Source organism: Oreochromis niloticus, linkage group LG9 (assembly GCF_001858045.2).
Source record: "Oreochromis niloticus isolate F11D_XX linkage group LG9, O_niloticus_UMD_NMBU, whole genome shotgun sequence".
NCBI classification, from domain to species: Eukaryota; Metazoa; Chordata; class Actinopteri; order Cichliformes; family Cichlidae; genus Oreochromis; species Oreochromis niloticus.
The window spans coordinates 16,184,836-16,211,850 of NC_031974.2; the positions used below are offsets into that span (position 1 = coordinate 16,184,836).

The 27,015-nt window shown below is 41.0% G+C and overlaps 1 protein-coding gene and 1 long non-coding RNA gene across 3 annotated transcripts in view; one reads left to right on the forward strand and one right to left on the reverse strand.

Moving 5' to 3' along the window:
• plxdc2b (plexin domain containing 2b) overlaps nt 1-27,015 on the reverse strand; it is a 106,163-nt gene that overhangs the window by 49,495 nt on the left and 29,653 nt on the right. The window contains exon 2 of one of the 2 annotated variants that reach the window (XM_005448936.4): nt 14,742-14,965. In XM_005448936.4, coding sequence (XP_005448993.1) covers nt 14,742-14,965 — 224 coding nt within the window. Of the gene's footprint in view, nt 1-2,269; nt 2,291-14,741; nt 14,966-27,015 lie in introns of those variants that run through there. The other variant, XM_025910114.1, reaches the window with a different exon arrangement.
• Nucleotides 14,976-19,171, forward strand: LOC112847761 (uncharacterized). The gene is made up of 3 exons (XR_003221523.1): nt 14,976-15,390; nt 16,605-16,697; nt 18,276-19,171. It is a non-coding gene; the product is annotated as an uncharacterized LOC112847761 (long non-coding RNA).

Sequence of the window (27,015 nt, forward strand, 5' to 3'; positions counted from 1 at the left end):
CTTAAAAAGCCTGCAAAGTCAGGGCTGCCTTTAATAACAGAGACATCCATGAACTTTTATAAGCCATATGAGACGGGCTTGTCTGCTTTTACTGTTTCCTGAGCAGAATTAAGAAGAATGCTCGTGTTGTCTGTTTCCCGCAGGGTCTAATGAGATACCTTGCAGCTGTGTCTTTTTATTTGAAACACTGTTAAAGTTAATGTTTTGCTGGATGTACACTACGTGTGGCTGTGATCTGACTAATAGGAGCTCACAGAGCTCTGCAGATGCTTTGATATATGGGCGGTAATATTCAGAGCTACTGCTGCTTTGGTTGTCAAAAGGCCATGAGACAAACATTAATTAAAGCACAATCCTTCCCTGTTCAGTTCGTTTTGCTTCAAAGATTCATATTTCCCCTCAGAGAGTTATAATCTAATACCGCTATTCAATATTCAGCCTGCTATATAAGACGAGGGGAGATAATGTTTCAGGCCTGGAAAAGCCAGGACTGATAAATATCTGAATCCCAAATGGAGTTCAGTCATGTAGGTGGTGCTACATCTGATTAATGTGTACATTTAAACAAACACTGCCACAAGCCTTTCATCACAGATTAACGTGCAGACAGACCATGTCAGGGAAAAAGGCCCCTCCAGGCAGCCTTATTCAGCACATTACTCCCAGAATAGAAAACAAGTCTGCTTGTAAAACACACAAATGCAGGGCTGTAAAGTTTCCTGCTAATCAGCACAGGATGATTTTTGGTCTCACGCAGAGAGAGCGAGGGAGATGCAGGCTCCTCAGAGGTGAGAGGGGCCAGCTGGAGAGTTCTTCAAGTAAAGGGGAGGGTGGGCAGGGCGCCATCGTGCAGCTGGGTGTAGGTGGATGTGAAGCTGTGGGGGCTTCTTAAGAGAATAACAAACACAGTACAAGGAGCATTAAAAAAATACAGAGTCACACACAAATAGTTTTGGTGGGAGGTTGAAAGAGGAAGGTCCCGTTTCTTAAAAACATCCACAAAAATGTCCAGCAAGTAAAGTGCAGTACTCAAAATCAGTGTGGGAAAATACAAACATGGTGAGAAATCTGCTCCCACTCTGGTCTCGGTTTTGGATGGCTTTTATGGGAAACTCGAACAGGTAGGCGCCAAGACAAAGAACAGACAATAACTCTACTCAATTAAATTTCAGTCCAAAAGTTGGTCGAGAAACCCAGATTCAGTTAGGATTCTTTGAGTTTAGCCTTCATCTGTCTTCAAAACAGTAGACAGTGCTTATGGCTAAAGTTACACTGTGTAAAAGAATATTGCAGCTTTTCTTTTCTCCCAGTTCAAGTGTATAAACATAACTAAGGGTGGCTGCGATAGGACAAACATGTTTTAGTCAACTAAGAGAGATCAAAAACATTGAGTTTAGACTGTACCCAATAAATGCTGTGGCTGGCTAGCGTGTTTCTACTAATGTCTGAGCTAGATCCAGATCAGCCCCAGTTTTTCCCTATCTGTGGAAGGCTGTCAGCCCAGCTATCAATGCTTATTTATTCTGGAAGAAGCTGTAAAACTTTGTGAAATGAGTCTAATACAAGTCAGTGAGTCAGAGAAGCTCACTTTTGACCAATACCAGCGATACTGAAGTGGATTGTTTAGGATATCCAGAACTGTTGGTACGCACTGCAGTTTCTGCTGTTGTTAGCTACTGTTAGCCTCATTTAGCTGCTGTTAGCGGGTGTTAGTGAAACAGTCTTTGAAATGAACATCTGATGGACTCTCCGTGAGTCCATCAGATGTGAAAATATGATGTGAAAATGTAATCAAACTGTTTATCAGAGGGAAAGGAAAGACTTTTAGCATACTCGAGCCTAACATTAGCTGGCATAATGTTAGCTTAAAACTAGCTAATGTTGTTGTTTAGCCGGCTCTTGTCAGCTGTTTGGAGGGTTGCAGGACAATAAGTTATTGTGACAATATTGGGAATAAATGAGCCTGTGGCATTGTCTTTTTCCTTTGCGTTTTTGTTTTTTTGGTTAAGGGGACCTGCTGCACCTTTAAAGTTTAAAGGGATCTAAAATCAGAAGTAGCTAAATCTCTTCTTACTGCCAGTGCCTTTCCCTTTAAGAAAACTTTAAGAAACTTGTGTGTGATAGTAGCTCCTTTGTTGTGGAAAGTTTGCAATGAGCGGGTGGGAGAAGTAGCTTCAGCCACGGTGAAGCACATGCCGACAGCCAGGATTAAGTGACTGTAATCAACCATATAGTGCCTGGATATGTCTCAGCATAACAGCTATCCAACCGTTCTTTATCGTCTTCCTCTTCCTGTCCTCGTCATGCAGAATTCATCTCCAGAGTAAAGGTTGTCAGTGAGCCAAGTCAAAGTAAAGATAGCACCAAAAGTTAAATTCAAACTCTGAGCAAGAATTAGCATCTCATTCAACATTCTGACATGACAAGCTACTCCATTTGAAGCCTGTAAGTGATATAGAGATGAGGCTTCGTTTCATGGTCTCATTTGTGTATGCATATGCACTTACATGTTTAAAAATAGGGCTAAAATGCAGCTTTTTCTTGACTCGACTTGAACAGAAATGCGTGTGTATTGTCGAGCCATTAGATGATGAGGGTTGGCACTGAGATTGGCAGACCTGCTGGGATCGAGGCTGAGCGTGACTTCATCGCCCACCGGATCTCACGCTATGCTTGATTTCAAGGGAAAAAAACACTTTAAATCCATCCTAAACGCTTTGCCCTTTGGTCTACCCAACTATACAAACAGCCATATTCATAGAAATGTTACACTATTATTCACATATATAACAAAATAAAAAACATCATCATGAAAGCTGCCTGTGTGGCATTAAGTCATGGGTGACATTTTGACAAGTCTAAACCTAGAGAAATCCCTTTAAGGTAAAGTAACTGCAGAGTCACCTTCATATGCACGCTTGCATTTTGAAACGCACACCAGGACATAAAGACAGCTGACGTCTTTCATAAAGCAAAACCCACAGAGGTTGTTAGACGTTCCACTCACCAGAAAGAGAAAACAGTTGAAAAATTACTGGTGACAGCATAAATCTAAAAATGTGCAGCAGAATATTTTTAATATATTATTAGAAGCTACATGGAAGAGATACCCATCTCTGTTTTCAGCTTAAACTGTGGCGTCCCTGAGCTGACCTCTGTAGTCCAGCTTATTGCACAGTTGAACTCGTGAACACCTGGTGCATCATATTTGAGTTTTTTTAGTAATAGTATGAGGAATACCTTGTCTCCTTGATATCATAGAGAGACAAATACACATAGAAACTGGGTGATAGAGCAGTCTGATCTATAAGCTTTTGGCTCTCAGGGGTCTGATTAAACTCTCCCCATGTTTAACATGATCATTCACTATAGGTACCTGGTAAGCTGTTCATTAATTGAACTATCCAATCAGCCAATCACATAACAGCAACTCATTGCATTTATGCATGTAGACATGGTTAAGATGACCTGCTTAAGTTCAAACCAAGCACCAGAATGGGAAAAAAGAGGATTTCAGTAACTTTGAACATGGAATGGTTGTTGGTGCCAGATGGGCTCATCTGAGTATTTTCCAAACTGTTGATTTGCTGGGATTTTCCCACAAAACCTTGTAAGAGGAGAATTACCAGCTTGCAAAGGAAAGCAGAAGAGCATATCTGAATGTATCAAACCTTGAAGCAGATGGGCTACAGCAGCAGAAGACCACACCGGGTGCCACTCATGTTAGCTAAGAACCGGTGGCTGGTGGTATGCTAGGTGACTTCTTGGCACTCTTTCAGCCTCTTAGCACCACAGCTAGTTCCCTTAGCTGTGGAAACACCACAGCCTACCCGAGTATTGTTGCTAACCATGTTCTTTCTTTTATGACCACAGTGTACCCATCCTCTGATGACTACTTTGAAGATAACTTTCAAATGATCTTAACTGGTTTCTTGAACATGAAAATAAGTTTAGGTTACTCAAACGGCCTCCACAATCATCAGATGTCAATCCCATAGAGAACCTTTGGGATGTGGTGGAATAGGAGGTTCAGTAGTCATCTGTGTACTATTAGTGTAAAGTCAAATGTCAGTTGCATGTTCATGCACATGCAAACAGATCTCAATAGGGACAAGTTCAAACTGACCCTTACAGAGTTACAGATGTGGATAAGCTGCCGTGAAAAGCTCAAGCAGGAGGAGGTGAATGTGAAAGCTGAAAACATATCTCTTAGATCCAGTATTTCATCTCTTCTTCATAAAGTGAAAAACTACATATAGCTGGAGATGGAGAAATACTGTAATTGCTGTTGATAATGGACCACTTTGTGGCTCTCGTGTACAAAAACACTGCTGTAAAGATTCATTCAGAGTACAAAACCCATCCCTGATTCACTCCCATCTCTGTGTGAGGCATTTACTCAGACTGCCCATTGCATCAATATTGCATTATACCGAGACCTGAATATCTGGGCCAACATAGTTTCAATACTGAATGACTCTATAATATAAAGTAGAACCAAATAAAGTAATTTAGCACGTTGAGATTATTCTGGGTCCATTACTGAAATAAAATAAGTTTTTTAAATTGTTATTCAAAACTCTCTCTAAGTAGATAGCTGCTGCTGTGATTCGATGAGGTTTTTCAGAGGATAAGAGGAGAGTACACTAAAAACTGTAATCCCCTCAACTGTGATCATGTCTCTGCTGTAGCAGGACTCGAGCTTTGAATAAATGATTCAATATGTTGGGATTAAGATGCACATCTGCCAGCTTTCTTTTTCCCCAAGACAACACTATCGTGCACAGTTACATCACACTGAAGCGTGTTTGAAAAAGCATTTAAAGGACGCCATCGCTCATGTGTGCGGCTCTTCTTCAGCAGATAATAGTTGCCATCCATTATTTTTTGCCACACTTCTTCTAGTTTCGGCAGCTTGCCGGTGTTGGTCGGGAAACATCAACATGGCTGTGCCAGAGTATTTCAGACCTGCTGTAACAGCAGAATGGAAACTGAACTAAAGGTTTATGATGAATGCAAAATGTTGGACCGGGCCTTTTCCCAGAATGCTCAGGCATGACCCAAAATAAACCAAAGGAAGTGGATCCAATGATAATCAAGAGAATAGCATCGTCATTATCATTAATCTCTATAATTTTGTATTAATATTTTTTTATTTTCTATTTCTATTCCATTTTGAAAACAGATATCTACACAGTCACATGCAGAATTTATAATCTTATCCAAATAATATTCCTTAATCATGACACACCTGAGTAGGATTTATCTGCATGCACACAAACAGCTCATTTGGAAAAGGAAAGAGGAACACACTGGCTGATATCAGATTTTGTCTGAGGATGATTCACCTTCAGTTTATCCGAATCTATGGTCAGAATGTAAAGAATTACCAGTGTAAGAAGCAGGAAGTTGTTAACCATCATCCCTACAGACAGGTCACAGCCAACGGGTTCGCAGACTGATCTACAACTAACGATCAAATAATCGATCAATTACACATTTGATAGGCTGGAAAGAACAAATGTGCATTATAATTACTGAGCATAACGTTAGTTCAGATCAAGCTCATCCAGAATACAGATCAGCAGATGGGTCAGTTGACAATCCTCTACTCATCCTACTGGCAGATCTCACATACTTGCACTAGTAGTTTGACCACAGCTCTTTCATATGTGGAAATCTGAAGGTAGGAAAAGCAGCAGCAAGACGTCCTCGTGTGTCGTTCTAGTGGACAATCAAAGTCATCCCTTTAAATTCACGTGGTTACCTGATATCTCAGAGCACAGTGGCAGTATTTAGTCCAATCACTATCATTTGGACTGGGCCCAAACTATAGCCTTAACTCAGGCTGCACAGAACCACATTGACTGATAAAGACTAAATACAACTCAGGACAAGTGATCATGTGTTTCAAAGAGCAGTGAAACAAATGGAGAATACATTCAGCGAGCAGACTGAAGTGAATCCAGGCATCTAATGTATAATTCAATGTTTACTCTCATCTGTGGTTTTACAGTAGAATTTAATTTGCAAACTGTCTGATGGGGCTGCTCTTTAAAGCGATTTCCCTGGACTCAGAAATACACAGAGTGGACTACACACACTACCGGCTCTCTTTGTTCATCTGAAGAAGTGACAACAAACCAACGAGCTGCCTGACCCACTGAGAAAAGTCTACACCCGTATTGCTGCAAGGTAGAAACTCAAAACTGAATTTAAACAAGCGCGGGTTCATCGGAAGAGCATCCGTGAGCTGCAGCAGCTGCCTGAGATGGTATGGCATTACACAGTCTAAACGGTGAGCAGCGTAAAGGCGGTAAACATCTCTTTCCAAACACGTTATCCCCTGGGAATCTTTTAACCGACTCGACAAACCGAAACACAAAAGAAACAAATTAGGGCAGGTTCTGAAACTGCAGCGCAGGCGAGGGCACTGAGAATCAAGCGAAGTAATGAAAATTAGCAAACCGAATGGCTTGCTGGCTCGCCGTGTGAATTCACTCCCTTAAGAAACACAAATAAATAGTGAATGTAGTGAAGCATGTAACCCCCCAAGTGCGTCCTGAGCAGTAAAGTCTCAGGCATCCAATAACATGTCTCCACCATAAACCACACCTCTATTACTACACATCAAAGGAAGCTACACAAACACACAAATCGAAGTGGGATGGATAAACCCCCGAAAAACTGATATATTTTTGCTGGCAATCTGACACGCCTGACTCTGGTTAAATATCAGCTCAGTGTAGATCTGAACATCCAGATGTGAACATAAGTGTATATTTTCATCTCAGAGAGACCACAAGCAGTTTTATGTCTCTCTTGGCTTCTGTCTGTGTTGTTGCAACATGATAAGGGATTTGAAAAAGGAGCAGTCTGCACAATTTATCATCCGAGCGGCTGCTGCATGCCCTCCGCCGCTGACGGTTTTATTCCTCATAAAGATAAGATTTGAAATGTTGCCTCTGACAGCAGGAAACCCGAGTAAAATAAAGCAAAGTAGAGCTTTTTAAGTCGTCTTATGTTTACTTGTTGTAATTTTGTCTCCTTGATTGTCTATTCTGTGAATCTGTTCCTTTTCAGTAAACACGCCATCCATCCACGGCGTTGCTGTCTAATCCTCAGCTGTGCTCCCTGAGGAGGTTTCTTCCATTTCTCTCACTGAAGGGTGTTTCCAATCTCACTTCAAACTCTAAGGACAGAGGGTGTTTAATGCTGTGCAGAGTAAAGCCCCATTGACGCAGATTTGTAATATTAACTTGTATAAATAAAAATGGCTTCACTTGAGGTCAGGGCTACATATTCCTTGTGCTTGGTATGCGAACGGGACCTCGAGGTGATTTCTCGGACTGAGTGGTTGTTGTAGTGGAGTGGAAGTAGAGGTGGTGAAAAGGTGCAATGCTTTTTATCTCCTGTCTCGGTGAACAATGACTGCAAACGCTGTGTGTTGCAGGGTAATGAAGCAGGAATGCGGTGTTATGTATTTAAAAAAGGAAATGGGCTGCGCTCTTCTTCTGCATGTTTCTGTCACAAATCAATGTCTGCCCTTTCTCAATGTTAACAGAGTGCTAGCATCTCATTTAAAGGAAGTTTGCACTTGAAGAACAGTGTTTACCAAATTTCTTTTTTTAAAGATGTGCTCTTGCTGACAAAGTGTGACCACCTTCATGCTGCTGTGGAAGTGTTTCTAAAGTTAATGTGCTAATATTATTCACGGGCTTGTGCATATTTCACTGGATTCTTCTCTCAACTTTGACTCGCTGTACGTCGCTGTAAGTGTTGAGCATCACGCACCTACCAAAATCTTTTTGTGTTTACACGGGGTGGGTGGGGGTGTTTATCAGATCGCTGATGTGTGAAGTTATTTTGAAGACACTGTATAACAATCATTTTTCCCTAATCACTGTTCATAATTGGGAGAAATCAGAATGCCCACCTGCCACCGAGCATAAATGGAGAGGAGGTGGAGAGAGTCTGTAGTTTCAGAAGACACACATTGTCTCAACAAAAAAAAAAAGAAAAACCCCCACAAAGATTGTATTTCCCGAGATCCCTGAGGAAAATGAATCTGTCTCCAAAACCTTCTGTTGTCTTTCTACCACTACACCGTTGAAAGTGTCCTCACCCAGGGCGCTCTGACACATACGGTAACAGCTCTGCAGAGACTCATAAAAGCTGCACCAAAGATCGCCACACACAGCTGCCTGCTCTTAGAAACATATGCACGTCATGCAGCTTTCAGAAAGTATTATAAAGAACCTATCTCACATCTGCTGTTTGAATGTCTGCTCTCAGGTAAATGTCATAAGTCCATCAAAGCACGCACCACAGGACTAAGAAACTTTATCCCAGATTCATCATCACACTGAACTCTGCTTTCAAATCAAACATTCTATAAATCAATTAGCATCCATACACATCTGGAACTAAGCTAAAATAGCTAATGACAGCTAAGAAGCCAGCTAAATCATTCTTTGAATCTGGTTGTGCGTTATGTACATGGATTTTTTTGATAGGCGATCTGGCAACTTGGGTAACATAAGATGACACACAATCCATGCATTATGATTAGTGATTAGTGCTGTCAGCGTTAATCTCATTAAAATGACATCAACGGCATAACCGCATTAACGCGGCAAACTCGCTAACGGAACCCCGTGCACAGGGCTGCACAGCGCTAACGCGTTGATGCCGTGCAGCCCCGTGCACAACACTAATTATGATTGATCAAAAGAAAATCTGAGGGTCACACAAATTTTGTGAATTTCCCAGGAGAAGCAGCAAAATGCAGGTGTTTTTTGGCTTTACATGAGTTTCCATTGAAGATTAACTGTAACCTCTTTAATGGAGGCACGAACATCCCATTAGCCTCTGTGGTTAATTGGGGTTCTTATGTAGCCAGTGGACATCCAGGGAACAGATTGAAAATCTTTGAATGTAGATAAACTTTAGAAAAAGAAAAGCAAATTAATAAAAAGCTTAATGCTGATGGTTTTGAGATTGAATTTCAGCCAGCATGTTAGGCTTTTGCTATCCAAAAAGACTAAAAATCCCCCCAAAACATGTTAATACTAGTCAGACTACAAACAGAAAGCTTCCAGCACTGACATGGTTGTTTCTTCCTTCCAGATTTATGTAGATATCAGTGATAGATTGCTGCACCCACATGCTTAGGTCTATCGTCTGCTCGCTGATTTTGTTTTCATGGGCTCCAGGGATAAGATAGTCAGATCAGACACAAGCGTAGATTTTTGTAGAGATGGTAGAGAAGCTTCCCTCTCAATATTTAGAACAAGTGCATCTTCACTCGAAGGTAAAAGCACAAAAGCATGAACTTTTTAATTATGTTACTCAGAGAAGAAATAAAGCCTCACACTTGGACAGGTCATCTTCCCTTCTCAGTTTATCTTTTTCACTTTGAAAACATTAACTTTAATTATGAGCAGGAATTAAACACTGAGCCTTTGTAGCAAGTGAGAGCCTGACCGCCCTATATTTCATAAGTGCATTTTTCCTGTGCGACTGTTACTGTAATTATATACCGGTTCTCAGATTGAGTCAAAGAATACTCAGCATTGTCCATGCTTTTTTATGGACACCATGGAAAATGGTGGATATTCACTAAAGGGTCTATAATTTTAACACTTTCACCACAGGGGGCAGTGTTTTACTAGTGTATGTTTATTTAACTGTGTGCTGCTGTTCTTTAAACCTTCTTGGTGCTTTTTCTCAAGATGTTCAACTCTGATATAAAGTTTTCACAGCATAGAATTGTCTTTTCCTCCTGTTTCCTGTTTTATTCTGTTGGATTTTCTTGTGTATTGACTTGTTTTACCTTTTACCTGCCCTTGCCTAGTCTGTTTACCTTTGCTACACAGATTAAAGGTAGAGCTCTTCCTCCATGACAAAAACATTTTTAGTCCTGAACCGATTTCCTTCGTCTTGCGCCGCTGAAAATGTGTTTTTTTACCTGGTTAAATAACGGTCACATGAACTCTGTGTATGACCTTGTGGTAGAAAGCAGTATTACGTGAAAACACAGTCACTGCCTTAATTCAATTTTATTTGATATCTCTTCAGCACAGTACAAAGATGTATATACATAGCAGCTGTTCCCTCACGATCTATTGATACTGTGCTATCACTAGTACTGTGCATTAAAAAATAATGGCATTAGTTACCATTAGGTTGTGATTTATGGGATAAAAATTCAGAGATATTTTTATAGTTTCCTTCATGTTCTTCAAAACAGAAAAAAATAAAACTCTATGTTGTACATGAAGTGCCTGCAGCCACAATTGCATAACATGTTGAAAGGTAGCCATTAGATAACAAACATCAAAAATACAACAGTGAACCACCACAAGCTGCGAGCATGTCGGGGTGTGCAGAGACCTCAGTGTGCTCAGCTGCTGATGAGACTTGGCTTATATTCAGACACCCTGACTCGTTCCTACGGTTTGATCCTGCCTTTCTTATTCCATCGTACAGTGACCTGAGGACACCTTCAGCAGAGAAGCTGTTTAATCTGGGTTAATGATCCGGAGAGCTGGTGCAGTGAGTAACAGTCGTTCAGGCGTCAGACAGTCTGCTGTCTAAGCCGCAGTGGTTAAAACCTTCATGTAGAGGTGAGAGGGAAGCTGCTATTGGCTATTGTTGGAGACTTGTGTGTTAACCAAAGCACAGAATGACCTCAAAGGAAGGAGAAAGAAAAAGATCTGATTTTTTCACCTGCACTGATACGGATGAGTTCAACTGGGAAGCATTCAGTCCATCCTCGGATAACACAGGCACAGAAACGTAACGTTTTCATGTGTGAGTCTCTGTGCGGTTGTATAGTTGTGTTTTTCTTATTCAAACAGACAAACTGACTTTAAATGGTTACACAAAAATGACTTATTTTTAGCACAAAATCTACATTTTTATTATTTGCATTGTACAATAAGCAAAAAAGTGGAAGTGGACACCAAGTAGTATTTATTGTTTGGGGTTTTCTCTGTACTCTGTCCTCCCTCAAATGCACCAAATAAGAAAAAAAAAAAATCGGATTCATAAATTCAGAGCTGGTTAAGCATTAAACTTTTTTCTGTTTTAGCATATTTACCAAACACAACACAATGTACTATAGCCACATGAATATAAGTAATAAAAATAATTGTGCTCAAAAGTATTTTAAGCATAATTTCAGCAGAGAAAATAACAAAAGCTTCCTCTTTGCACCCCAAACTGTAAATACTATAAACATAAGGTCCAGTGGCCACAATCAGCCCAGCAAAACTCCAAACTGGACAGCTTTGGAAAATGTGAAGGTGGGTATAGAGTTTATATTAACAAGAAATAAAAAAAAATAACTAAAATTAAACAAAAACTTTCTGCCTTATAATTACAAGACAGTGTGGGCAATAAGCTACCAGAACCTTTTCTGTAATATTCACATTTATTTATTACAATTTAAGCCCAAAGAGTTGCAGCAGCAGCATTTCATTATCATGTAGAAAAACCGAGACATATGGTTGAAATTGCACTTCTTCTTATATTGAGATATTTCAGGGATAAAATATGTATTTAATGCTCTTTACACTGACAGAAAGAGGAGTTTCACTGGTCCACTGAAGACCAAAGTGGGCTCCATGTGGCCCACGATGTAAAATGAGCTCGTCTACCCTGCCTTAGAACGACTGCTGCTTGCTCCACCTCTAACTTTAACCTTAAAACCAAACAGGACCTGATAGGGTGTGAAATTCTTTTACATTTCATTGCTCATATGGTCTGAAACCCCAACAGGTTTTCACACAGATAGTTGGGGATTTTTTTTTACATTTAATTTCTTTTTTTTTTTTGTCTTTTAGTTTGGAAGAGCATCAAACTTGCTGTCATTAAACAAAATGATGCAAAGCGTCAGTAAGTCTTTGTTACTCACTTTTACAAAATCATTATATAACTGCATCTCTTAAGACCCACTATTGCACATCAACAAACAACAATAACACAGCGAGAAATTGATGGCATGACAGGCAGTAATTTCAACAGACTGGAGTGTAATGCAGCTATACGACCTTTTTCAGCGCAGGCTTAGATTCGCATTTGTGTTGACAGGTAATTTTGGTTGTAAATCACTATTTGAAGAGATGAAAGCAGCTTGATGGCAAGGACTTGCGCAACAAAATAAATTAGGGTACAAAATAACTCCTGGGATGTGTTTACCATCACTGAGTGATGATATATACCTTTGCTAAAGTGTCAAAGAGTAGAATTCTCCACCAAAAGGACGCAGCTAAAGCTGTTTGAGCGTGGAGGGGACGGTCTTTAAACCCATTCAGCTCACTGCCGCGTGGAAGCCTTGAGCTCAGTGTTTACTGTTTCTGCCCTCTGAATATGAAGGCTCTGCTGGTGGCAGGTGAGGGAGTGCGTGTGCTGAGTAATGGCAGGGAGGACTGACGGGATGTTTGTGCTGTCGACTGTGTTTTTCCATTCTGCAACAACAAATGAGGCTCAGAGAGACATAAAACAACGAGAGAGGACATGCCTGAGTGGCGGCGAGCACTTATGTAAGCATAAATGTGCGTGCTGTAGTCCGTGCATGTTTACAGTTGTGTGAAATTTAAAGTGGTCTGTGTATGCTTACACACGAGTGTGAGCGTGATTACAGCTGACGATCAAAGCTTCTCAGCCCTTGTCACTGAGAGAGACAGGGCTGTGAACCTGAGATGATTAGAGGCCACGGGAAAACTTAACGAGCTGTCTACAGCCCGGCTGAACGCCCCCATGCTGCGTGCCATCCAAGGCGCCACAACAAGGTATGCGGGTGATGCCTCTCATTTACATAGATACAAACACAGATTGAGAGCAGCTATTAATCTCCAGCAGGTCCTCCAGACCATTCACATTGTAGGGGGCTGGGTTAATTTCCTGTTCTGGTCTTTTCGAGGTCAAATTTAAAAGGATCCAGTCCCACATAGAAGGTAAATGAACACCTGAGGGCTGGGCTTAATTTGATATAAAATATTAATCCTTAAAGGCCCCTCCTCATCTTCTTTTTTCATTACTAAACATCCACTCTTGTAAGGAGATTTATAATTGCTCCAGGGAAGCGACCTAAGAGTATTTTTGGGTCTGGCTCAACAGAGGACTTTATTGATTCATTCATTTCATACTAGTTGGATTTTTTTTTATGGGACAGGAGGATTTACTGTGCGAGCTCGGTCAAACACAAGAAATGAATTAAGGCTGCTGAGTGAAAATGCAGAAACTGTGAACTGCAGGAGAACTTTTAACATCTTTCATTAACATATTATTTAATATAAAATGTTTTAATTCTGTTCTGTTTGGTTATAAAAGACAACTGTAGCAAAGTAGAAATGGTTATCCAACATGCAAAAAAGACAAAAAAGGTAGAAACTCAACTCATTAGACAACAAATCGAGAATCTGTAAACAAGAAATGGAAATATGAATAATTTAAACTACTGGTGTCAAACTCATTCTACATTGTGGGCCACTTACAGCCCACTTTGATGTTTGGGAAAGCTTTTGGCAATGGTGGGAAGGGAAAACTCCAGCAGAACTAGGTTAGGGAGGGGCAGCCATCTGCCACCACCGGTTGGGGTCAGAGGAGGATTGATAAATGATAAATAATATGTAAAGTTACAGAAAAGGTTTGTGGTAGTTCATTTCTCAGACTCTCTTGTAATTACATGTATAAATTTCAAATGCAAAGTTTTCATTAATTGGCAGAAAATCTTCTTGTACTTTAGTGTATTATGGATGTAAGTGGGGGGTTATGGTATTTAATAATTAGAAAAGCTGTAAAACTCATGAAAATACAGTTAAAAGTTCAAAATCTACGCACTCCTTCACATTTGCCAGGCTGATTCTGGCCCCAGGTGTTTTGTTTGACACCCCTGATTTAACCAGTAGGGTTAAGTTATGTCGTTATGAGAGAAGCACCTGGTTATGAAATCAAATTCCATTGAGATGTAACAGAAAACTGGCTGTTTCTTATGTTTCCATCGATCTATTTTCATCTCCTTTTCTATATCTGGGTTGCAGGGGAGCTTATGACAGCTGCCATGGGACACAGGTGGGATACAGCCTGGGCAAGTAACCAATCTATGACGGGGCTAACACAGAAAGACAGGCAGCTGCTCAAGCTCACATTCACACCTCCAACCAATTTAGAATTGCCAATTAATCCAACCTGAACCCACTGACCGGATTCGAATCCAGGACCTTCTTGTCATGAGAAGACATTAATACTGTAACTTTCCAGCACACTTGTTTTTTGCATCTTCCACAGCAAAAATACACGCTCACTTCCCCCATTTAACTTCCCCCATAATTACAACTCTTAGATAACCTGCTAAGGATGCCAGCATCTGACAGGAAAGCCTCTGTAAGGACGGTAGCAGTAATGCTACAAGGCGAGGAAGTGCCTAAATAACAGTGACTACCAGTGCAATTACTGGGCATCTCCAAGACTGAAACAATGGCATCTTCAGGCACTTACTGGCCGTTAAACACCAGTGAAGCATGCCAGACGTTGCTTCTAACCTAAAGCAATTGAAAGCATGGTTCACTTACCTGCTGTTTTCTTTTATTGCCTAATCTGTGCATATGCAGTAAAACAGGCTTTACTTTTAAAGCCTTGATGCTTGGCTTTTGACTTATTGTCCTAGCCTTCTAAAGCAAAAAAAGAAAGAAGCTGTGATAAAAATAAGATGTGGTCCTTGGATCGTTGCTTACCTCTATCTGGGAGCTGTTGTCTGCTTCCTCTGCTGAAACCAGGCCTGGGAAGCCTTCAGGCTCCTCCTGTTCACGCTCCTGGTCCTGCTCCTGACTGGCTCTGTTACTGTCCATGTTACGAGACTTTGGGGGGAGCCATCTCCTCCACCGGTGACTGTAGAGCTTCACGTCAACAGCTGTATCCCCATCTCTCACCTGCTCCTGCACGTATGAGTATGGGACCCCTAAGGAGACAGAACAGGAAAGTGTGAGTAATAAACAACACTGGTAGATAGATGTATGATAACCCACCAGAAATAAGCTTTGATTGATATGCTAGTGAACCTAAACCATTAAACCCTCTCACAGTCAAATTAAAAGGTAAAATCTGTTGCTGTGTAATAAAAACTGTCAGTTTTCAGGGCTACGATAATCACATACCACCAAAATATTTTTACTTTCAATAAGCCGACAGTCAAATTACAGACGTGGGGACTGTTCAAGCCATTAATCTAATAAGTAACGGTGTCAGTTGACTTTTCTCATTTCTCCATCTGCCTGAAACATATGCACATGAGGAATGATTCAGCAGCCTTCACACAGACCAGTGGGCCACAGTCACAGCTAATCATCCCGGTTCCTTCGGCCTGAAACGAGACGCCGGTGACAGGTGAGAAATGGCACCGAGTTACTGTAAACACCGACTTGATTATCTGAGCCAGAGACAGATGGATTGGAGATACAATCTGCTGCGTCACTATAAGAAATCTACTTTCCCTTATTCCATCCTTCTTCTTTTAGAGAGACATAATGAAGCGCTTTGCTGATTTGAATCGCTGCCTTAATTCAACAGGAGCTAACTGTGCAGTTTGTATTTTATATAGATAAACAACTACTTCTCATTTAGATGGAAAAGCCTCAGTGTGGTGTGAACAGATGTCTGCAAAGATGCATTTGAAAAAATTGGTTATAGTTTAAAGGTTCACTGTGGAGTTTTTAACCTCTATTAGAGGTGCAGAGGTGCCTTTATGGACAAGGTCCTGTATGTCTCGAGGATGCACATACAATCTCAGCATGACACTTACTGACAGGTAACACTAACATGCAAAGATGTGCAAAAATGGGTAACAGAGAGAGAAGTAGAAGAAGACCACCTGACAGTAGAGGAAGTTGTGTATAAATCTATAAATCAGACAGACATAAATATTTTTGTGTTTTTCACATTCAGACACTGCAATGCGCAGATTCACACTACTCTGCTTTTACACGTATTTCTGCTCACACCAGTTAATCCATGCTCCTTACACTCAGGTTGTTCCCACTGACTGCAAAACTTCTCCTGAATTTCTGCTCTTGCTTTTTTTTCAAGTGAAAGTTAGCAACTCATAATGTGGATACAGCACGCAAATGCAATGTTAAGTCCCGAGTTTGAGTCTTGGCTGGACAAAACGTATTTTTCCCCACGTTTCTGTCTAAAATGTTGAGACTGCATACCTCCACTTTGGAATTCTATTGAAAACAGAAAATATTGTTTTTTGTAAACCAAACATATCAGAATTCCTGAAGCTGATTTTTTCCAAATATGGTGCAGACAATTAAAATCTTTTTGTCTGACACTTTGCAATTCACTTCTTCTTTTTGGAGCATCCCTCAACGACAGGTACTCAAACTGTAATTGACTTCATCCACTCTGCACTATGCTTGAGGACTCTTAATATTTTGTCCCTGCATGGCTTTTAGAGTAAAAAAAACCCTGTTATTAAAAATGTAAGTGGACTGGTTCTTATATAGCACTTTTCTGCCTCATTTATTCACATTCATACAGGTACTGTCTTCTATTTTAATAGAATTATATTTTAAACTAACATTGTTCTACAATCATAGAACAACGGGGTTCACTATCTTGGCCAAGGAGACTTTGGCACACAGACTGGCACAGCAACCACCTCCTATTTTGGTCTTCTTTCCTTTGTAACTGTATCCTTTGTAACGCCACCCTGTGTTTGATTTTCCCCACCTATGTCTCATTTCCAATAAGCCATCAAAGGTCTGTCGTTTTTTTGTCTTTGTGTGCTGCACAGGGGTCATCTCAGAAGCAATTGAAAGGACATTACTAAGTACTATCAGGGATATGCAAAAACATCCTGCATTTGTATTTTACTTAATAATCCTGACTATGCATTGCAAGACACGCAGGTTTTAACGGACAACTGAATTTCAGGGACAATGATAACAGGCAGAACATTAGATGCAGAGTTTTGAGTAAGAGAAGAGCGAAAACGTGCACGTAGACAGTGAAGATTAGAGAGTGAAGCACCATAATAGGTTGACATAATATTCTCTCAGTTTGAAAAACGGTAATATACTCCAATTATATTCTAATAGGCTAGTTGTTGTGCCTTTAGACACAATGTTCAAACTGTTTCTTTTAGGTTGGTATAAAACTAGAATACCTTGAGCACTTTTATAAGGTCAGCAGCTGCTTCTGAGTTCCAAGCTTTTATGAGCGTATGGTTTTATAAACATACTGTAACATTATGGCTTGCCTATACCTATTTTTTCCCTTATTTTCCATAGTAGAGCAGTAGACGTGAGTAAAAGTAAAACCTGACAAAGAATGCTTGTTCTCCACTTGTTTACAAGTGTTTCTCCGCTTCAGATGCATCACAGAAGGCAGAGGACGTCTGTTCATCTGTTGGTCCTGTTATAACTTAAGGCTTGTTTGCCTTCAGGCTTATAAGCTCCTGCCCCTCCCCCTGGTGACCTGACTAGGATTGGGCTATTAATGTAAATTTGTAACAAACTTAATTTTCGTAGGACTCATCCAGACACAAAGTTTATAAAATGTTTGCATGCTGTTGGAGCTCATGGCAGATTTTTTTGGTTTTGGAACAAGGGGAACTGCTGATTCCTCTACTCTTAGCCTATGTTGCTTCTCTTTTATGAGACAGAGGTCACTGGGTTTAACTAGTAAGGAGCATTTTCCACTTTTTCCCCTCCGTCTCTTCTCTAACGCTCGCATTTCATTCTCGCTGCCGTCCCTCCTCCCTGCTCCTCCCTCGGGGCCCCCCGACCAGTGTCTCTCCGGAGGGGAGAAGAGAGGCAGCGAGAGCAAGTGGAGAAGCTTAAGATGCTAATTCGCTCAAAGAGGAGGCTGACAGATTCACTTTATAATGAACGTTGGCAAAGGCAAAAAGCAAAGAGACCAATCTGCTCTTACTGGGGTGGGGTGTTGATGCACATGGGAAGAATTTATTGTGGCCAGAGGAAGAGTATGAAATGGGTCTGGGATGACTGCCTCACAATTTGCACATAACTGTTTTAGGAGAATAATAAAAAGTCACCTTCAGTCTCTGAAGTTAAAGACCACAAACCGAGCCAGGAATCCTGGTGTATGATCCGGGACCCAGACATAAATTTTTACTTCCATATTAAGAAAAATAACAACTTTGGGATTTGGAAAACATTTATAAGATGCTTTTATCACTGAGCTGTTATATAACTGTGACTTTCAATGTCATATAATTGCTATAAAATCCTTTCATATAATTCCAGATATAAAGTAGGAGCCCTAATGGCAGTGAGCCAAAACTCCCAAAACTATCTTCCAGTGTGGATAATCTCACTCTTGTTTGGTCTCCGTGGCCACCTATTCACTCCCTGTCTCGTTCTCTGCATACCTCTAATACTTCCTGACACTCATCCTATCCCTAATAGTCATTAATCAGATCAAATCCATGTGGACAAAGCAGCCCAGGCTACATCCCGTCAACAGCAGTTAAATACGCTAATCCAAGAGGCACCTACGCATACCGTTCCACTGATGCATAAACATCTATTTCCCTTTAAAGGATCCTTAATATACGATGGAAAACTGGCAAAGAGTGGATGGCTTAAAGTACACATGAACACAGGGCCCTTGATAAATGGTTGCTCTTTTCCCAGCATGTCCCTCTGTGAGCCATGATGAGTCACCCATGCACCTGCATTTCCTCTTGTGAACACAGAATTACTGTGATGCAGGGATGGCAGTATATCTGATTGTCCAGGGTCTTTTGTCAAGGATTTGGGAGGGCACTGAGGGCAGACCACCGAGGGACACCTAAAATAAACCTCCCCAGGAGGATGGGGGCTTCTCCTTCTAACGAGGCTATTCCTCGGCTTTTGTAAGAAAGGAAATCTTACCCCTCTGCATTTCTTTCACTGCCTCTCAAAGCCACTGCATACCTTCACCCTGACTCTGTCGAGCACCCTTGTTGGCCCGGCTCACGCCTGTCAACAACCCTGATTCACAAACCGCTTTTGGTTCCCCCTAAAATCTTTCAAAGACACTGAGGCAGTAAAATCGCAGCATGAAGATTCTGTCTGCACCCTTTCTTTCATTCACTTTCTGCTTGTTTTACTGTTTTCTTGTTTTCTCTTGGTTCTCACCTGATGCCGCGGTGCCCAAAGGAGACTTACAAACTTGCTTCACTGCGTTTGTGCATAATTTCAGCGAGAAAGGTAGAAAAAGTCACATCCACAAACGATTCCTTAGGCTTTATATCTCTTGGTGTCAGAGTGCTTAATTTAGTGCCCACTGAAAGCTGCTTTATCAGTGTACCCGCAGACCCTGCCAAGCACTTTGGAAGACCTTCAGTATTTTGTGCTGGAACTGTGCTGACTCACATTAGCTCGCCAGGGTCCACATGGATTAAGTTGATGTAACTATTGCAGAAGCTTCCAACTTTCTGCAACTATAACTATCTTTGAAATAGAAAAAAAGTAAGGATCTGCTGTTGACACAGCAAAAAACTAATTCTCACAAAGAACAGACAATGCGATCAAAATTTTTCTGCACTGGGAAGCAAAACAACGCAATTTTTCCTCCATTCACTTTCACTTTGTTTCGTCATTAGCAACAGCCGATTAGGGACATCTGTCAGAAGAAGTACTTTTACCCACGTATGCAAAAATCTTATCATGCAAGCAAATACCGATCTAGTCCATCAAAATGCAGAAGAAGAAGAAACACAGTGGAAAAAGCTTTTGGAGGTCAGTTTACAATGTGTTACTTTTCTGCTTACACCTCAGAACAATAGAAGGATTTGACGTAACTGACTTTCAAGAACTTTCATGACTGTTTATTAACCTCCTGAAAATAATTAAATACTGTTTGAGTCACTGTGACAAGGTCAGAGAGTGAAGAAGCTAGTGAGAATGAGCACTGTCATATTTCATATTTCATAAAAAAAAAAAAGACATCAAATTGCTTGGTTTGTATAATAAATGGCCCAAACTCCAAAGAAATTTAATTCAAATTGATATGAAGCAGAGAAAGCCTTTAAATGCAAACACAGTGCACTACACTATTATGCTGAAGCAGTGTATGAAAAACTAAGTACACCCCTACTGCTTCCAAAGGAATTCAGAGGGTGAGCAGTAGCCAGGTGTTGCTAATCAAGCACACTTGATTACCTGATTGATTGATCATCAGCAAGTGTGAGCACCTCTATAAAAGTTGCATTCAGGTGTAATCTTAATGTAGCAATTGCTGCTTTCCATCAATCTGGGAAAAGTTGTAACGCCATTTCCAAACAATTTGACGTCCATCATTCTACAGTAAGAAGATTATTCAAGTGGAAAACAATCAAGGAAGATGTCAGTATTCCCAGAAGTGGATGTCAGATTGTTACCTGCTCAGAGAAACTGTAAAAAACCCAAGACTTACATCAGGCCTCAGTTAACATAATACAAGATAAAGCTTATAACAATACAATTAGTAAAAGACTTAATAAGTATGTCTTTTTTGGAAGGGCCAGGAGAAAGCCTCTTCTCTCTAACTACAAAAGGCAGCACCTGTGTGTTTAAGCTGAGCTACGTCCACACAGGAAGTGATTCACTCGTCGTGCATCACTTTGAAGCTGATAGCTGGTTGCTTGCAGAGATTCCAGGCTCCAGTTGCCTAGGTAACCCTCTGATGCATTTACTACTGGTCATTTGTCAATCGACAGTATCCTGTGTTCTCACTGTTAGTCGCTTCAATTGCTTGAAGTTGAGAAATGTTTATCTTGGGTCACGTCCACTTTGAATATCCAGCGAAGTGGTGATGCAAAATGGACGTAGTCACTTAGTCCTCATATATCAGTCACTTTCTAAGGTCTCCACGGTCACCATATCTCATCCAGTGTAGTTGCAGCTTTTAGGCTTAAGTTTGCAAAGTTGCATCTGAACAAATCACAAGACGTCTGGAACAATGTGCTTTGGACAGACGAGCCCAAAGTAGAGGTGAACAGCGCCACGTTTGGTAAAACTCAAACACAACATATCAGGACAAACACCTCATACCAGCTGTCAGCACGGTGGTGGAGGGGTGATGATTTGGGTTTGTTTTGCAGCCACGGGACCTGGACACCTTGCTCTTCAACTCTTTGTGACCCAGAGTCTTCTGGAGTATAAGCTGAGGCCGTCTATGTGACGGTACAGCTTGGATGTACATAGTTTTTCACACAATGCACCTGTATTTCAGCTTAGTTTTTGCTGAATAAATAATGACACAGCGTAATATGGCACATGTTGTTGTTCATCTGAAGTTGTATTTACCCAATTTTAACACCTACTAAGGACCAGATTGATTTTTTTTATTCTATCATGACAGGAAAAACCTTAGAGGGTATAATTTATTTTTACTATCACTGCACACTGCTGCGCATAAATTCCAGGCATACAACTCTCAGTAATTATTATGCAGAGCAAAGTGTGCTTTGTTGACCTGTGGTGTCTCAGATTTTACGCATCCCCTCTTAAAAACGCAACCTGTCATTAAGCAAACACATAAAGTCGTAAAACTGACGGCAAGAGAAAGTTAAACGGCAGGTAGAGGGAGAGGCAGCACCAGAAAAACAGATCCAGTTTCACAGAGCTCCTAGAACGCAATCCGAATATCGTATGCCAAAATCTGAGATAATCGGAGCGTGAGACAAGTCAGGACATGAATTAAAATAGTGCAGCAGATGAACAAAAGAACAAAATCGGTTTCTTCTTACGGAAAAGCCTCTAAAATAAATTCATAAGCCAGTTTTCTAAAAGGATTTCTGATGTCTTTCCCCTTGGAGAGGAATATCAAGTTGGCGTCCTGCCTGTCATGAACGCTTCGTTTCACCGCAGATTTGTTTTGCCGACAATTAGTCACATCTTTCCAAGTCAGGGCACTCCAGCACAAACATCCCCCGAGGTTCAGATTAGGTCCGCCGACAAAAAAACGATTGTTTTTCTTGAAACATAATAACCAGCTTGTTGAAGATATCACATTGTAACTATTACACTGAAATTTTGATGTCTCACTTCAGCAATTAGTTAGACCCCGTGACCCCTAGAGAAAGAGTGCAAAGATACGCTTCAGAATTTGAATCAAAATGCTAAAGGACACACTCACATCATATAAACTTGTTCTGACTTTTGCTGATATGCTTGTTGTGCAGGACAAAATGAACTTTATCAGAATGGCTCCCGGCATCACCGGCACCAGGAAACGAGCATGTTGTGAGCGAGCCCTCCTTTATGCCGCCCAAAATGAGAAAGCAGGCAGGGGGGCTATAAATAAAAGCCCATTTTTGAACTCTGAACGTGTTAATTACAATCTGCAGAGAAAGGAGGTGGAGGGAATGAATTAGAAGGTGACTAATATTGCATTCACACTGCCTGGGGAAACACAGCGTCCGTGAAGAGGACAGGTGTCAGGACTGCGTGTTAGAAGAAGGAATGAAGCCAAAGGGAAAGAAAATGAGGCGGAATTAGGAGGCAGTTCTGCTTCGGGTCCAGTGATTTTTAATCAAGGCTTTAACCTTGAGGAACATAACAGGTTTTTGTTGTTTTTTTTACTATGGCTTTGTGGTGAGCTGCTAATTTTCTTTCTGAGTAAAAACAGTGGACACAAAATCCCAAGCAGGCTAAACCACAAAGCACCCGGAAACATGCCTGAGCACACTGTGTCAAACCCCAAAACACAGGGTTTAAAGTGCTGGAGTCAACCATCATGGAGTCTGCTGTCACTGCCGCGGCTTTCTTCATGTAATTGTTGGTTGTCTTGGCTCTGGCATTGGTCAGTGTACACAAAAATGCTTTGGCAAAGAGACAGACAGGCAGGCATGGCAGGCAGGCAGCACGATCACACAGACCGGAGCGCTTCCTGAGTGATACAAGCGTTAAGGAATTCAGGATTCCAGTCAGGCACAGTTTCTGTCTCATATTCCAGGAGATTGAGTGATAGACTGCAGGACGATGAAGCGCTGCTGTTGGCCCTCATTCCACTTTGCGAATGAGTAGTACTGCTCAGGAGCCTTGAGGCCTTCATTCACTCCACCATGAGAGAAGCTGGGGCTGGCGGGCGATGCATCACTGGACACTGGACGTTCCGCAACAGATTATTTCTGCTCCCTCCAGCGCGAGCTATTACCTGTGGTAATACAACTGTATCCTTACAGGTCAACCGGCTCAAATCCCCACTGAGAGAAAAAACCTTACCGTCTCTCACTCTGCCTAAATCTCTGCATGAAAATGCTAAAGAAGTCCTTTCACTGTTCCCACAGTCCTCGAGTACCTGCCTAACATAGCCTAAAATTGGAAATGCTCACATCAGTACTGGTGAATAGGCAGAACCAAACGCTTTCATTCACAAACAATGGGACTCAGACGCTCTTCAGCTGCGTTTCTAAGGGACACGAACACGTCAACAAATCTAACATCTGGGACGGACTCAACACTATAATCACTCTTTTTGTCCACTTATCCTCAGACCACTCGGCCTCCCCAATCTTCTTCCGAGAGCTGATCTCTCAGGCGCTTTAGCCTCAGAGAGGGTTTCAGGTCACGAACTCGCTGACTCATTCCTGTCTTGTATATTTTAGGCCAGCTACACATCTGCTAACACAGTGCGGAAAAATGAGTTCAATATTTCTCACAGAGAGCAGTGAGTTTGGGTTCAACTGTCTGCTCTCTGTCACTGCAGTTTCAATAAAGCTTAACAACTCAATCAAATACTGCCACAAAGTGAGGTCCTTTACAATTTTCACAGCAAACTCTATGACATGTTACAGCAGCAAGAGCGTTGGACCTTTAGGGTATAACTACGAGCCAGAAGTTCAGGTTTCAGTCTAAATAGAGAAGATGCATGCTGTTCAGACCTTTTGCTTGTGAAGACCAGCCAATGAGAAGAAAGTTGGCTTAAAGGTACAAAGGTAAAGAATAAAAACAAGCACAATAATTCTCCTTTAACACCAATTTTGAGGATGCTCTATCACTTTATTGCTGTATGCTGTTATTAGTTTCCTATTAACAGTGACTGAAACCAGCACCGTAAAACAGAAACAGCTAAACTGATTTCAGTCAATCTTATTAAGTTGACCTGCACCTCTCCTGATTAGATCACTGAGTGTAATCAGCTGCCGAAGTGCTTCAGTTAGACACTAAAAATAAATCTAATTTACATAAATCAATAATCGGAATAATCATTGATTTTTATTGGCTGACTAACAGCTGATCAGTAGAGTCAGTTGGACACTGGATGACAGAAGGTCAGAGATGCTCAGCTTCAATTGGGAGTCATTTCTGCAAAATGGGAGGTGGCCAGCGAGCAGTTAATAAGCAACTAGAGTTACTGTACATGTTTGATGGTGGCAAAAGCCACAGGAAACAGAGACCAAATAATCTCCACAGTGTGTGAACATTTTTCAATAATTAGAGACATTTTTCTCTGTTCCAAACTCATCCCAGCCTTTGCGTATGTTTTTATAGGTTAATCTTTCACTTTTTCCCCTCCAAAAGCCAGCCTTATTGTCATACAGTAAAATGTTTTCTGCCAAAGGAGAAGCTTTAGATCTAAATTGGATAAGCTGGAGGTATGCTATATTCTTCTGTGATCGCTTGTTTCACTGTTATGCAACTGTGTGTGCTTTCCAAAAGGTCGCAGAGCAGCTGTTTGCAGAAATGGTCTGAAAAGCATATACTTTGTTATATTAAAGATAACTGCATTCATAGACCAAATGATTGCGTGATTGAGGAATTAATCGGCATAATCATTGGCTGCAGTCCTGTGCACCTGGAGGTGTGATTCATTTATAAATGCAGACAGCCGTTCGTGGAAAACAGAACATACTGTACAAGTTGTCATAGCAGTGAAGCTAAGGCAAAATGATTGTCTGCTATTCTTATCTCATCGCAGCATTTTTGTCAGGAGTTTACAAGCTGTCCACAATGCTCTGGTCTTTTTCTTTATATTACCTGGAAGAAAACAAGCTCCTGTAACAAAAACAGGCTTTTCTTTTGTCCATCTTATGATCCAAACTGTTATCTGATTCACTTAAATCGCTCAGTGCCAAATCTGTTTTCATCTTCCTGTATAGCACCGCCACACTAATATTGAGGGCTGCCTTGGAAGTGTTGTGAGTTATGATCATTTTAACCATATTGATTAACACAGGCACTACAGGCTAATTGAGCACTGTAAACTCTGAAAGCCATTGATCTGAAAGGTCACCCAGAGACAATGTGCACGTGCTGGAAATATCAGGCCCGGTGGTGGGTGGCACCCTTTTAACTGAAGATTGATTCTCTTTAGCGTGGAAAAGGTTCTGAGAGTGTTTAGATGTGTATGTGTTGATGTGTCTGTCTGCAGGTGGAGACTGATTTAGTGCCAGTATGGGTGTATTAACTGTGCTTTTTCCCTCCCACTTTCTCTCTGAGCTGGAGACTTCAGGCAAGCCCAGACAGGGGCCCTAGGGCCTGTCCTCATCCTTCCTGCTAATCCATCAGCATCACCAAGCCTCTCACCCGTCCACCCTGCCAAACCTCTCCACACTCCAATGTTCTCTGGGCTGAGTGCTGTGTAAACACATGCAGAGGGGTCCAACTCTCCCAGCGGACCTGTTATTTCCCACAGTTAAAAAAGCCCAGCTGTCTAAGGAGGAGTGTGAGGGGAGGGCAAGAATATCATATTTTAAAATATCAGACAGGCTGATATTCACCAACTGTAACGTAACAGATATATTTGCAAAAAGAAAACCTTCTGCATGACAGAAAGTCACTGGTACAAAATAGTGTGGACCTGTTTTAACCCTCTGAATTCATCATATGTCACTAATCCTACAGTAACATACACTCTGGGAGTGTAGCACCAACCATTGCTAACAAATGCTTTGCAGTATCAAACTAAAAAAAATACCTGAATCCCAAATATCTACTGAGATGATCTAAAGTCACTAAATGTGTTTAAGAGCATTTTTTTTTATTGTATTATTTTAGATGGTTTAATAGCATCGTTACCACATCATAAAATATCTAAAAAGCTTCTGTGTTACCTAGAGTAAGATGTGTCCACAACCCACACAACATAAACACAGTTTTTTCTTTAACTTTCATCTATTTTAGTGGTGTAGAACTTGCATAAAAGTGTCAATAAAATCCAGATAACTGCGCTGTAACGATTTAAAACTGGTATATAATTTGAACTTTTGACACAAGTCGAAAGGGAGACTCACCAAAAACCTTTTGATTACGTTGCCTGCAGTTTGCATGGAAGAAGGAGACCTGTCTACAAACACTGGCTAACTGCTAAACACAGTCCAGTAAAACCAGAATCTGACAATGTTCGCCTTCAAAGTAAAAGTTGTACCTCACAGCTGAAGCCAACACGTTTTAAAAGGTAAACGGTCTCCTCTGTTTCACAATTTAATTTCACTGCCACTCAGAGAGCAGTTGGCAAGTGTTTGCAGACAAACTGGTATCTTCCATGCAAACATCCTGCTTGTGACTGAAGTAATCAAAAGCACCACAAAGCTCTATGCAACCGATTTCACCTAGTGACTGACAGCAGCCGTTCACCAACCAGGAATATAAATGTTTCCCTGTCGAGTGGCAAATGTTCTCTAATCAGCCCTCCTAGTTCTGTGTGACTAAACCAGATTTCCAACACAGGTGTCACTGTTAAATTTAGGTCGATCTAGACAGGGGCGTAATTTCCAGGAGGGTTAGGGGGGTTATGACCCCCACAAAAATCAGATCCAACCAATATAAACCCCCCCCCCCCAATAAAATTATGAATTATCTTGCATAAATAGGCTTTTGATTTTCTGTACTCATTTCAGGTTTAATCATCTGGGAATTTACCCAGATTTATTTATATATTTAGACAGAGATCTTGACCCCCCCAGTGTTCAGCACAAAGTTACGCAGATGATCAAAAAAACATTTAAATTGTGAGTATTTTTGCTCTAATGAACACCTGGACATGAATTAATTTTGTAAAAAAAAACAGTTTCCT